The 14427-nt window shown below is 40.4% G+C and overlaps 1 protein-coding gene across 5 annotated transcripts; it reads right to left on the bottom strand.

Annotated features, from left to right (window-relative positions):
- Positions 1-1032: 1032 nt before the first annotated feature.
- Positions 1033-13647, bottom strand: fubp1 (far upstream element (FUSE) binding protein 1). Of its 5 annotated transcripts, none has more exons than XM_088926536.1 (22): positions 13345-13647; positions 12406-12502; positions 11733-11795; positions 10926-10964; positions 10688-10727; positions 10381-10427; positions 10228-10299; positions 9932-9989; positions 9600-9762; positions 9401-9499; positions 9209-9313; positions 8918-9020; positions 8608-8708; positions 8364-8499; positions 8083-8243; positions 7794-7942; positions 7458-7534; positions 6367-6483; positions 5834-5908; positions 5403-5465; positions 4868-5022; positions 3489-4569 (listed from the first exon to the last, which is right to left on the bottom strand). In XM_088926536.1, the coding sequence occupies exons 1-22, from the start codon at positions 13435-13437 to the stop codon at positions 4561-4563; spliced, it is 2022 nt and encodes a 673-aa protein (XP_088782662.1). In that variant the 5' UTR covers positions 13438-13647; the 3' UTR covers positions 3489-4560. The 5 variants fall into 5 exon arrangements, with proteins under 5 accessions (XP_088782664.1, XP_088782665.1, XP_088782662.1 ...); XM_088926535.1 differs by having other exon boundaries at positions 4223-4569; positions 6367-6492; XM_088926538.1 differs by lacking the exon at positions 5834-5908 and having other exon boundaries at positions 1033-4569; positions 6367-6492.
- Between the last annotated feature and the right edge of the window lie 780 nt (positions 13648-14427).

Here is a 14427-nt window from a genome sequence, read left to right as displayed (position 1 = left end):
AGAAACATTGTAGCTTCTGGTTTTCATAATTTCATGATCACACTAAACGGCAAAATGTGAAAACGCTACAAAAGGTAATTGCTTTGATTTGAATATATTCTAAAAGGTGCACACCATCCTGTTGGTGCAAAAACCTCCAGTTCCAGCACAACCAAATTTGTGATGTTTTAAATTTAAATTAAACATTTTAAAAGTCTTACCACTCTAGTGTCATTTATTGCACAACTGACTTATTTAGGTCTTACAGTGGGGGAAAAAAACCTCCACTGCAAAAACAATTCAGACAGCAATGTGAAATTCCCAGTTATTCCTCTTACACCCCTCACACAAGCATAATGTGGATTGCTAGAAGGCCTGGCCAAAATCTGATTTCACTTACTACAAACCTAAGTACAAAAACTCTTGGCTTTGGTTACAAGGTGCCTTAATTTGTGCTATCCATACTTAGTATTCAGATCTACCCACAATAAAACAAACCAGATAAATGCTGCACATCTGAGACTTCACACAAAGTTCAACCGGAGGGGACTTTTCAATGAAGTCCAGCTTAACTACGCTCAAAGCAACGGCATTAAATAAGTCATAAATTAAGCAAAGAACTGCTGTTTTAGAGAGGTGAAAACTTAAAAATGACTTCTGAAGGGGACTAGCAAAAAAAAAAGCTGACAAACTCAAAAGGTACTGTACAGAACTTTAACACTTAAGTTTCAGTTCTGTTGTACAGAGAAGAAATGCTGTACAAACAAGGAATATTCACTAGAGGAATATACACATCCTCCAACAATGTCCTACAATGACTACAATACAAAAAAATAAAGGGACAATATAAGCAGAACAATGCTGTTAACGTCTTAGCCTTTCATACCTGGGTACAAAATATGTAAAGAAAGCCATATGCAGGAGTCATACAAGCATATGAAATCTTAAGAATAAATCAATGGGATCAGAAAACTGCTCAAATGTTTGTTTCTAAAAGTCTAATACGCACTAATAAAGCCAAAAATGAAAGACTCACTAAAAGACACACATCTGTAGTCTTTCAACTAATACAAGTTTATTTTTTTAACATAGGAACAAAGTTGCACACTCAAAACTTGAACAGTTTCATCTATGAAAGTACATTGTGGAATATACACAGCACGTCACCATTGGTTACCTCTAACGCATGCTCCCCTTTTGGATATTTCTCAGTACAGCTCCTGTTTTTGTCTTCTTTTCTACACCCCAGGCATTTTCTGCTGAGAACACTTTCCTCAAAAGGAAACAGCATCTCACATGCATATAAATAAAATATATGCAGCCAAACACTCGAATGGGCAAAATGTAGAAACTTGCAAGTTCTTAAATATTGATAGAATTATTCTATCCAATTTATTGCCAAAATCTAAAACTTTTCATTAGAACTTGGAGGCAAAAAAAGTTTCAATTCTAACCGTCTTAAACTGCCTAAAGCAAACTTGTCATGAGTCTCCAGATTTGTCAGAGTACCGCCAGTTAAAAGCATATGTAAATATCTACATTTATAAAAAGAACTATAAGACATTAATCACCTAACATTATATGATAGAAAAATATTGCATTTTAGAACATTAAATCAATTTTAAAAACACAAAAAAGCATGTACTTGAAGACAGACCCTAAACTAACAGAAAGAACATTAATTTCTCAGTTATAACAGTTCCTCAAGTTTACCTTATAACTGGAGCCCTTGAATGGTCTACGTTCACCAGTGGAATACACTCAAAGGATTCCTCCTTAGGGACAAACTATTCTCAGGGCCTGATTCTATGAACTATGCTCGCAGCATCTTCAACACTGTGTGTGAAAATGAAGGCAGCATTTTTAAGTTGTATGAACACTACAAAAATGGGGCATTACATGTTTCAAACCAATAATACACAAGAAAATTATATGGCATTACTATTTTCAAATACTAGCAACAAACTGCATGCAAAGTTTTGCAGTGACACTAAGGATACAAACGAAAGCAATACCTATTTTCTCAAAGCATTCTGAAAGGTTACACTAAACAAATCAGACTTACCAGAAACCTAAGTGTATACAAATTATCATAGAAAAGCTTGTTCTAGAATATCTACATTAAATGATAAAACTGCACATAAGAATTAAAAAGGAACCAGCAAGTATTATACTATAAAGCTATGCTTAAAAGTAATTGCAGTCAAGGGAGAAGAAATGCATATTTTAACTATATTGCAACAAATACTTAAACTTCAGTTTCATGTTTTGAATATGATCAATTCAATGCCATGCAATTCATTGATGTTCATCACATTAATATGAAAAATACATGAAGGCTGTTGCTATTCTTCTGATTCTTTTTTTCTCCAAGGTCACAGTTTGAACCAAATGATTTAACACATCCCTAACAGCTTCAACATTTTCGCAGAACAAAAATGACAAAAGTATGCATGTCACTACAAGGCAAGTCATTCAAGTCATTCATATTTCAAACACTGTTGTCCTTAGGTTATGCTTACCTGTTAAACTGCAGCAGAACCTAAGGTGAAAGGTCTGGGTCACACTGCAAAGATTAAATATTGCACTGTTTGCCATCAATAAAAAATTCAATCATTCAATTATGAATCAGTTCAACAGCCTCCAGTATAAACGTACTTTAAAACAATGGCATTTCAAAAAAACTCAGCGGAGTAATTCTTCTATCATTTTTTAGAGCCATTCTAGAAGTGCTTGTTTAATATTTTCTAATCCAATTCTGAAGCTGCTTATTCATTAAATGCATTAAATGCATCCTGTTAAATGATCTTATGAGTAAACAGTCCTATCGTTATGCGCAAGAAGTGAGATTCTACAACCATAAACTTTTCTAATTTCAATCTTTATCATCAGTTACATGGTTTAATAAATCACTTTATTGTAAACAGAAATTCTGCCACATACTACACTGTACACCCTATAATATTTTAAAAGATAGTTACTAAAGCCTCCTATTGTAACATTTCATCGTATTGAAAGGGATGGATCAAACCGGCAAGCATTTCTAAAAAAAGATGGTAGCCTACAAAACAGTCTACAGTACCAATTACGTATGCGGTAGCCTAAGTGCTAGAACTAAAAGAATTCTGCATTTTTCGGTTAACATTGCAAAACACGACCTTCAAATGATTACATTTAAACTTGGAACTTAAGGAAAGGTGTCATGGTAACAGTTGCAATAAACGTGTTTCAATACGTGGATACTTACCTATGAATAGAAAGGATCCTATTTTTTAAATAAAAGCAATACTTCAACTGCTAGTCAAAACACTACATTTTCAGTCTCTCAAAGAAATACATTGAAAGCAAAAGGACTTCGGATCCATTATATTTGTGATTTTGTACTTACATTGAAAGTGCTCCTTGATGGAACAAATCAAGGATGGGGTACAGCGTAGGCCTCCTCAGCCCTACAAATCTAGACCTACGCTGGATGCACTTTAAAGGACAATGGCAAAGCAAATGGATTCTGCATTCACGTTTTTCCTTTAATCATAACAAAAAGCCAGCAAATATATACAAAGCAGACAGTGGCTTTAAGACACCAAGATGGGGGGGAAAAAAATCAGTACTTTTGCAAAGACAATTACTGTTAATATAAGAACACATTTACCTGTGCTGTAAAAAAGCAGCAATTTGACTATGATGTTCATGAAGTCACATTTAAGGGAACATTTCAGAAAGAATACTTTTTGCTTTCTTACCACCTTTCTAATCTTTCCTGTGAGGGAAAAAGTTGTTCTCTTATTATAAACAGTTCAGACTACCTCAAGTCAGCAAACAGGTAATGTTCATATACAGTACATTGAAAAAATACTACAGAACTAGGTTGTAATTTCAGGTGTATCATGTTGCTATCACTACCTCCATAACTACATGCACACTGGCCTGGTCCTAAATCACTGTATTGAAAGCCTATAGAATAGACAAGGCTAAAACAAAACAGGTACTTAAGTGAAAAACTGCAACATTCCTTTCATTTCCTAAGACGTTTTAAATACCAATAAAAATGTCGTAGACTTAAAACTTCAAATAAAAACTCAGAGCCATTAATTTTTTAGGGTGACCGAAGAAAAACTCGAAACTTAAAAAAGTCATCAAATCTGGACAGTCTGTAACAGACATTCATATACACCTTAGGGCAGAACTACAACTTAACTTGCAAGGCTGAGAATTACCCATATTTCCACCCAACTTACCAACACAGGAGGTTTCATTTTGTTTTATTGCAAAACACAAAAAACAGGCATTTTTTAAAAAAACGAGATGATTTACATGGAAATTACTACAGTTTCATAAACATGAGCATTGACCACATAATTAATGATGAAATACAGGAGCTGGAATGTCCAAATCTATGAACCACATACTAAAAACAAACCGTTCATCTTATACAGGAAAATTGCCTTCGGTGTTTTTTTACGTACTCTTTCGAACACTGTTTTAAACCAAAGAAATTAAGATCTTCATCAAGTCGTCTGCATCCATACATTTAACAAAGGTTTTTCGACAATGAAGCAAATACTCTATGTCCACTTCACATTACTGGCCCTGTGCAGAAGAAATACATAAAAAATACATATATGGTTAACAACAGGAACATCTGTTTATCTTTAAAAAAATCTAAAAACCTGTATTTGGGGGGGAAAAATGTTAGCGAGACGCCGGCTCGTCTGGTGCTCTGTTTCACCTGGGGAGGAAATGTTAGGACAACACGTATTATACATGCCGATTTACAGTAAGGTCTTTTCTGGACGGGAACTATATTGACCTTTAAAAGCAAATAACGTCGGGTCTAAAAAACAAAACAAAACCGTGACGCTAAAGCCAAGTCTTAGCACGACAGTACCTGCTGTGCTTGTGGTGCAGGAGGATGTGGGGGCATGGCCTGGGGACTGGCCTGTCCATAGTACGCCGCTTGCTGCCTGTAGTACTCAGCCCATGCTGCGCTGTAATCGGGCTGGCCTCCTGCCTGGGTAGCAGCAGCAGCCGGAGCCGCCTGACCTTTTGGGTCGTTAAAAAAAAAAAGAAAAAATATTTTTAGAAAACCAAAAGAAAAAATATTTTTAGAAAACCTCCCTACTTCCCTTTACAAAGATCCCAAAGTCAAACCATATTTAATTGTAAACAAATTAGTTCTGGTGTTCTACAAAAGATAAAAAAGTTTTTTATATCAATATAAAATTCACCATAAAGCTTAATGGCATAAGCCAATTTCCAATACGTATTAGATTAAACCAAACTGGTTTTAACGTTACAAATCTGCAGCCGTGCAAGACACAGACACTGAAGATTATCAGGCAGCTGCTAATGTGCAGTGCTATGGAGACGTATGATTTTTATCTCAACTGCTTGTGATGTACTTTCAACTCCAGTTCAAGTACCTTGCTTTTTATAGTACTCTTCCCAAGCCTTCGTGTAGTCCTGTGGCTGTTGCCCCTGTTGACCTGAAACAGCAAAGTACATTAGGAATGCTGCACTTACAAAAAAAACTGCATTACACTCTTTTAAACAATCCAAAGAGCTGTTCCCATCATTGCCCTATTCATTCAGATTCTAAACTAGACAACGGAATACCAAATTTCATCATTACAGATCTGAATATCTGGTTCCGTTCCCCTTCAGGCAGATGTGTGAAGATTTCAAGGTGTACACAAATGAACAAGCACAGTGCAGTGAAAGCCCCTGTGTAACTTCCGAGAGCATTTAAAAGTGATGCTCTAAACAGTAAAAGAAATAAGTGAGAAAACGAACTCATACTAACAAACTAACCCACTATATAGTCCGAATTTATGTTTTTCAAAATTATTTATACCCAATTTCTTGTAATATTCCTCCCAGGCCTTCGTGTAATCTGCCTGTCCACTCTGACCTGGATTCTGCTGGTCACCTGTTAAAAATGGTACAATTTAATTGATAACCATTCTTAAAAAGGCTGCAGTAAGAATTTTTCTGAATGATCTTCAATGTGTAGGCTGATTTCTACACTAAAATTTCAGCAGCTATGATTTTTTTTTTGTCCGTTCCCAGACAGCATAAGCTAATGCACAAAAATGCACGTGCTGGCTGACTATTCAACAACAGAAGACAAAAGAAATCTGTTGATTCTTTGAAATCAAACTCACTTATTTGATTTATCTGTTTTGCATGTGCGCACGGCAGGCTGAGGACGCCGACAGCTGTTACCCCCGACTGGAATTTGGATTGTAACTCAGCAGATTTCTATTGGCTCTGGTTTTGAGTCGCTCATAAAACCAAATGACAAACTTCACACATCTCAATACAGAAACATGCCAAGCCTCCGCGCTGAAGTCACGTAAAACCCACAAACCGTGAACAATGACTTACTTTGTCCATTTGTCTGTGCAGAGCCCGGAGCAGCGCTGGCAGCTGCAATTGGGGCTTGTGGCTGCTGCTGATACTGAGAATAATAAGCTGCCCATGCTGCTGCGTTCGCATCGGCTGCTGCCTTCCCTGCGAAGCATGCAGAGACATGGGTCACCCAAGAACCGAAAGCACACCTCCCAAAAGGGGGCTACCTGTAAAAAGGGCGTGGCGGTGGCTCTGTGGCTCAGGATCTGCGCCTGTGGCTGGAAGGTTGCCAGTTCGTATTCCGCGGCCGGCAGAGGAATCCTACTCCGTTGGGCCCCTGAGCAAGGCCCTTCACCCCAACTGCTCCAGTGGTGCCGTATAAATGGCTGACCCTGCGCTCTGAGCCCCAGCTTCTCTCCCTGTCTGTCTCATGGAGAGCAAGTTGGGAGTATGCGAAAAGACGAATTCCTAATACAAGAAACTGTATATGGCCAATGAAGTGATCTTATCTGTGACATTAAAAAAATACATATTCAAAATAAATCCCCTGCCCTTCACTAGTGAAATAAAGCAAATCTTCCCCCAATGTGAGTTTGTGCCAAAAAAAATAATGGGAAGAGGCTAAATGTGAAAAGATCCCACTATCCCCCCAGGATTTACTATCCTACTCGCTCTGGAAACTCAAGAGTCATGTCCTCCAACACTGCTGCACCAAAAAGCCCGTGTACGCTGGGACTCAAGAACTTCAGTGAAGACGTTGTCTTTAATCGACCGCTGTACTATTGTTTTGGTGAACCACCATTACAAAAGCAGTTCGACATCGAAACGCAAGACACCTGAAATGTATAACTGCGTCGTAGTCAAGAACAAGTTACAACAATAGTGGGGGGGAAAAGGTTAAAATTCTAAATTGCAGGTATGAGTGTCATCAGCTTTCACCAAAAGTAAGCGTTTGAAGATGTCAAACAAACTTTATCGGGCAAAAATGTATAGTTCCATATACAGTTCTGAAGAGGCAGGATCCACCAACTGTATATAATATACCTACATGACTAATGAGTGACTTCACAAGGCCATGTCAACTATATACGCAAGACTTAATCAAATACAAGGAACAGGACACCTACCGGGGTCCTGCTGTCCTTGCTGCCAGTGAGGAAAGCCATTCCCCCATCCTTGTGGCTGGTACGGTGCAGGGGGACCACTGTAACAGAAAAACCAGAATGTCAGGTCTCCAGTCAAAATTAATGCAGCAGGCATACAACTGACTTCGCCAACACCGAAAATGCCATTAGACGAAAAAACCCACGCTTGTGTTTCAGTAGTACGACGATATATTGAGCATTTTTCACAATACTTAAAAAGTCAGGGTGACTTTGAAAATTAAAAGTACCGTGTACTGACATGGAGCATATGCATTCTTACAGGGTTCGCACCACGGGAGTAGATCAGTGTGAACTTACTGAGGACCAGGCGGGCCCTGGTTGTAGGGTCCAGGATTGTAAGGACCCATGGGAGCAGGTGGTCCAGGAGGCCCAGGGGGGCCATGAGGAGCCGGACCTCCATGAGGCCCCGGTGGGCCATGCGGACCACCCAAGGGACTGACGGGACCCTAAAATGACAAAGGTTTGCAGATATTATCCACCAGACTTCATTGCCAGCTGTCCTCTCTCTATTCTGTGGTCATGCTGCACATTGATCAACTGCTTTAAGTTCAGAACAGTTATTTCACTAATACAAGACCAGACTCACTCCAATCTTTTCTTCAACCAACTGCCTGGCATAGTCAATCTGTTGTGGTGATCCACGAATTGTGAACATCTTCAGGCTCGGGTCTGCATTGGGGGGAGGATTTCTCTGTAGCTCTATTCTGGCACCGGACTGCTGGCTTATGCTTTTTATCGTTTCACCACCTGAAATGAAAAATGTTTTTAGAGAAAATTTAAAAGGCGGAGCTCCATGCATTACCTATAAACATTCAAATGCCTGGCCTGATCGTTTTTCTTGGGAGTTCAAACTGGTTCAGTGCTTACCTTTCCCAATAATGAGCCCAGTTTTCATGGTGGGGACCGTGAAACTGAACTCCTGAAGTCCTCCAGGCGGGCCCATGTTCCAGTTGCCCTGACCCCTTCCTCTCCCCCTTCCTCCTGGTCCAGGTGGACCACCAGCCTACAATAAAAATTTTCCAAAATGCATTCTGAGGCTGAACCAAACTATGAACTGTTCCAGGTCTTCAAGATTCTGTTGATCGGCTAAAATATTTTTAAAAAAACTAACCTGAACACTGCGTAGGAGGTCTGTGATTATTTCTGCAGCATGCTGAGATCTGTCAGGGGGTCCCATGATCTGAGCAATTCTTTCTGGAGTACTTCCATCATCTAAAGACAAGAAAACAAATAACACACTGTTAATCTCATGAGTGTAAGTCACTCCATCAGTGAGAATATTAGCTCATTATTGATCTATTTTAGAGCACACACTGAAATTTCACTGAATCATTCATGCTGCGACCAAGAAACAAGCAGTAACAGGTGAATTAAAAAACTATTTTACAAAGGCTTCAAGTTCCTACTATCCTGGAACTTACCTGGTTTAAACTGAATCCTCACACCGGTATCGTTCTGAATTTTCTTGATCATTTCACCATTTCTGCCTATAACGATTCCAACCGCAAACCTTGGCACGGGAACCTGGAAGAAAAGAGAAGTTACGGGATTAGCTCTGCGAAGGAAAAAAAAGTTAACCTGTTGCCTTTTTAAAAACTCTGCACACTTTCAAGACATTACAACTTGGGCGTATCTAAGAAGTCTACAGTCCATTCTTACACATTCCAAAAATATGCTAAGACACTGCTAACAGCTAAGCAGCTTTCACTCACATCTAAGCTGCAGTCACTTCCTCCCATTCGGGATCCATACTCATTCCGCTGTTCTCTGAACCCTCCTTGATCGCGGATAAGCTCCATCACCATTTCTTTGGCTTGCTGGAAGAACGACAACAAAGAAGCTGTAAAGGAGCTTTACTTTTACAATTTTACTCTCAAGCTCCAAGGACCAGAACACCTGCCTACCTGCACTTTAAAGGGGTCGCCTGAAATCCTAAGTGGTTTGTCTGCCCCCGTGTTTTGCGGACCCTCCTGAATCATCACCATTTTCACTCCGGCACGCTCCTGTTTTGTTGGGGGGGGAAAGAAACAGCTGCTTGTACACGCCACAAAACCGCAGGCTTGCATTTGCACATGTCAGGAGACAAACCATTTTTCTCCTCACCTGCAGCTGTTTGATGGTTTCGCCACCTTTTCCAATCACCAAGCCAGCTTTGGAGGCAGGAACGAGAATTTCTTGAACTGCCATTCCTGGCCCATCAGAATGGTGGAAGACTGGTCCAGGCCTTCCTTTCTCGACAATTTCAGTTAGCAACCTCTTTGCAGTTCTAGAAAAAGACATCACAAAACACAACAGCCATTCAAGTCCACAATAAAAATTATGCATTGAACAACAAACTCCCCCCCAACATACATTGCACAAATAATATAAATTAAAATGATATGCCATCTGTGTGAGGTTTATTATTTAGATGTGCGCAGACATTTTATACTTACTGGATTGAATCATGAGAACCTGTTAACATCACAGATCTGTCTGGCAGACCACCACTGTCTAAAATTTTAAAAAGAGAACATGTTAAAATCACTCTCAATTCATTTCTACACATTCAAAGGTAATATACATCTGAAACATCTAGCTTTGTTACATCAGTAACTACAATGCCTATAAAAAAACCTTCTCACAAATGTGAAAAGAACCCATATATAATTGCATCTAACAAGGTTTAGGTTACAGCTGTGTAACATTCTGTAATAACCTTAACACAATGCAGACTAGATTCAAACCTTACCTGGGGCAATCTGTATTTTGCATCCAGATTCTTGCTGCAAGCGAGATATTTGTTCACCTCCTCGACCGATAACTAAAGACAAAAAAGAAGCTTTAGTAAAACCTGAAACACGCTCTGCAAAACTAATACTAGCAAATGTAGAGTTAAACTTACTGAATCCAACCATTCCATCTGGAACCTTGAACTCCTCAGAAACAGACCTTTACAAAACAGAAATTTCAGATTTGGATTATGACTGGAACAAAAGAGCAAATATGCAACACTAAGACTGTCACTAACTCTTGAAGGCAATCTAATTACTAGTTTAGAATTTGTTAAAAAATTGATAAATTTACCAAAGTGCAGATTGCTACATAATGCTGAAACCTTTGTACACCCACTTATGAACCACACAGTTCTCAAAACATGCCATAAATCTTAATATGACAATACATTTACTCCATATTAAAATAAAACTTACCTCTGAGGTGCATTCATCCCGCCCATTGGAGAAGTATAAGCTGAAAGAAAAAAACGAATTACAAATCTTTTAAAAAGTTTTAAATGCAACCGTATACTCAATTGTAATTTGTGACAATTCTGTAAGTAACTTAAACATGAAAAACCTCAGATTGGTTTACTATGTATAACACTGTCAAATCAAACAAAACAAAATAACTTTATATGGAATATAAAGAATAATTAATTTTGAAACTTACGATCATTCTGTGAAGCAACCTTCTTTGTTTCCGGCTGATCTGTAAAATAGAATGCTCTATTATGTGATGTGATATTTTGATCAATGGTTTTACCCCCAGTGTTAAGATCTGAGGCTGAAAGGGAAAGTAAGTTTTCAATGTTAGTTCTATGATATAGCTACAGGAACACTTTGAAACTTAAAAAGACAAGGAGAATTTCCAACATTTAATACTGACAAATACACACAGAGTTAAGATATGTACTAGATGTTAAGAAGACCACTACAGAAAACAGGAATGTTAACAGCACTTGGGAACAAGGAAGCGACCATTAAATTTCACAAAATATCATTGTCATTGGAAAAAAGTAAAATACAAATGCAAATCTGACTGCCTTTCCATTTTCCAAACAATTCAAAGACAACACCAAACTTCTCAAATTCAGACACTTGCGTGATGTTCCGAGATTTGACTATGACATAAAATGTGTTCCCAACTGCAGAATATAATTATGCCCAAGTACTGAAACACTTTCCAAAAAGATGCAGCAAGTATTTTCCTGGAAAAGGGGTCTGAAACTTTTATGCGGTTCCTTGATTTTATGTCAATTTCTATCACCCATGCTTCTAAACACTCAACAGACCTAAACATGGGTGCAATAAACATGAACACCGTCAGCCCAATTAATGCTTTGAAAGTTACGACATGGCAAACTTGAACAGAAAGGCAACGCTGCAGATCCTATTGAAGAGCAGTCCATCTCCAACTGGGCTGACACCTTCCACCTTCACATACTACAGACAGGTTTAATAAGCAAAAGGTTCCTGCCTTCAAAAGGAGGGGGCAATCCCTTCCAGTGTTTTCTACTGCTCAGACTTGTCCAAGAGTCATCTACACATGAAATAAAAGCATGAAATACATGAGCTGAACCATCATGACGTTTTGACTTTCACTTATGTTCCAGGGTAGCGCTGGGGAGCTCATTTATGCACAAGAAGTACACTGCAACCACACCAACAGCACTAACACAGTAATAATTTTAAACTTATTTCCAATTTTTGGCAATATTAAATGATTCATCTTCCTTATGTGCACTTGATTTTTGTTAAACTTTTTTTGCAGAGTAGACGAGAACCTGTAACATTTGTTGTATCAGTACAATCTTATGACAAGTCAGTCTACACAAAATTAGAATCATCCTGACACCTTGCTTACATAAAACAGTGCAGTGTAGCAGTCCTGATACTGCAAGCTTATACACAAACACAAGCTGACAAAATCTGAAAATACAGATTTGTTTGGATAATGGAATACAGCTTCTTAACGTGCATAACACTCAAAAGGAAATAAAAATCAGGCAAAAGGAACTAAAAATACTGTGTATTCACCAATTTTAAATAGAATACAAGAAATCTTTACAAACCAGTGTAGAGAGGTGTAAAAAAAAATCAGGAAATGACCAGAAAATGGATGCAAACGTTCTCTAAACAAATCTACTCACCTGCATCTTCCAACGGCCTTTTCTGGCCTGGATATCCAAATTCATTGGTAGCTGGTGGAGGTGCACCACCAGTGTCACCACCAATTTTCGCCGCGATCTGAAAAAAATGAGATTGAACTGCATGAACTGTTTTACTTGTCATTCAGCCGCCTCTGACACTACTTCTTCCACCAGCGTTACTGGGAAGTCCATTTCCGCCTCGGATAAGCGCCTTCACGTCTTGCTCTCTCGTCAAAGGAGCATCTCAAGCGCGGAAGACACGCTACCCTACAAACACATTCAGGCGGACTGGATCCCGGTCGAGCGAATCCACGCTTACTACAAAACGGCTCTTTTGTCTAAATGTTCAGGTGAAACGGGTTGGGTGCAACTTGAAAAACGACTCTTGGCGACATAAAAGTTCCCTCGACGTTGAGCCCCCTTTTTAAAAGTTGACCGCACCAAGCAGGGTATTTAGGCCAAAACTATTCCCTGTGGTCGAGGTTTTAAGATATATTCATATATATTTCATTCGAAATCGAAGGCGCCTCGTCCTTTTAGCGATACAAATATCAACCCGTAGCCGACAGCGCCACAAGTAAACCGCTTTTCTGCTGCGTGCTCTCATAACTCGGGCCTAGAAGGAGGTGGGGGACGTGGTCAACTCTCGAAACTGTGGGGGAGGATTTCACGCCATTTGTAAGAAAAGCCCCCCCAAAAAAAACTTCCCCGGTAAACTTTTACACACTAAGGACAGCAACTCGCCGTTCGTCTGCGAAGCTGCCACGGGCGAAACGGACCCTTCCTTTGTTAGGAGCGGTTTAAGAAACAAGGCCCAAGCCGGACCGCTTTGTTGAACGGCGGGCGCCTGCCTCTCTTAATGTTGTTGTTTTCCCGACCGATCTTAAAAAAAACTCCCTGCCGGGGAAAGCAAAAGAAACCCGCGCCCAGTCGACCTACCTGTCTAGCCCTTTGCAGGGCGTCCTTAAAGGCGTCGTTCATGCCCGCGCCGGAGCCGCTGGACGGAGGAGCCACGCTAGAGTAGTCGGCCATCGCGGAGCACAGCTATCTTCCCTCTCGCAGAAGTGGAGTGAAAATGGCCGCCGGTCTCCGGGAAACAAGGTAGTGCTGCGACACCGCGGCACGAGGGAGCTGGTTGGGCCAGGAGATATCGCGATAGCTGGGGGGGGGGAGGGCGGAAGCGCGCAGGGGGCTCGTGAGGCACCAATTAGTGCCGAAAGGTGACCTGGGAAGGCGGTGGGTGAGGGCTCGTCTGACAGTGGGAGGGGTCTGTCGTTGCCGGAGGATTTGTTTTCCTTGTGGTGGTGGGGGGGGGAAAAGGAGGCTCGTTTAAATTTTAAGAACAATGCCCTCATTCTAAAGATGTCAGTTCCCCCCCCCCACCTCGAATTATTGCAAAACCTGCGCTAGTTATGATTCCTAGTTATGCAGCCAGCCAAAATATCGCACTGGCAGCCCGCTGGAGCTCAGCAGGTGTGGGCCTGGCCGGTAACCTGGCTGGCAGACCTCCTGGGAAAGGTTTGGCTGGGACATAAAACCGCGTATTGGGGCAAGATCTGTTGTGTTGTGAGCGTTGATACAGCCGTTGCAAAAAATTCTGAACTTCTGCCCCCATCCTTGAGGGGGGCGTATACAGCCTTGTGGTGTAATAGATAGATGAATTATGACTTGTCCCGTAGGTAGATTAATCCACTTTTGCACTTTCACAGATAATTGCGCCACAGATAAACACGTTTCAGCCCTTCGACCTCATGCAGTTAGTTTGGAAGCCCAAGGAGTATGCCTTTGTTAATGTTTGAATGTATATCCGATTTCCCTGAAAAGACGGGCATATTGTATCTGCGTAACTTAGACTGTGTCTGAAAATGTCACAACCCACCCCTCCGGCCCGCTGTCTCTTTGCCTCTTGAATTGGCCCTCGGATTGCGAAGATGTGCTGGCGAGAGCTCACCCCGACTATACACCAGACGCCTGGATGCTATGGTCTGTGACTGCTGTCATCCTCTCCCGTGAGCAATATAG

The sequence above is a fragment of the Atractosteus spatula genome, chromosome 11 (assembly GCF_055471065.1).
Source record: "Atractosteus spatula isolate fAtrSpa1 chromosome 11, fAtrSpa1.hap1, whole genome shotgun sequence".
Classification (NCBI taxonomy): Eukaryota; Metazoa; Chordata; class Actinopteri; order Semionotiformes; family Lepisosteidae; genus Atractosteus; species Atractosteus spatula.
The sequence above is the reverse complement of the archived record's forward strand: the minus strand, read 5'-3'. Positions and strand labels throughout refer to the sequence as shown.

Excerpts from the sequence above, each read along its gene's own strand:
- fubp1 (XM_088926535.1), bottom strand. The coding sequence starts at position 13,437 with ATGGCCGACTACTCTAGCGTGGCTCCTCCGTCCAGCGGCTCCGGCGCG. Across the intron at positions 9,314-9,400 it reads GCGACCCCTTTAAAGTGCAG|CAAGCCAAAGAAATGGTGAT; the intron begins GTAGGCAGGTGT and ends TCGTTCTTCCAG. Across the intron at positions 5,909-6,366 it reads TGCACAGACAAATGGACAAA|GTGACCAGCAGAATCCAGGT; the intron begins GTAAGTCATTGT and ends CATTTTTAACAG.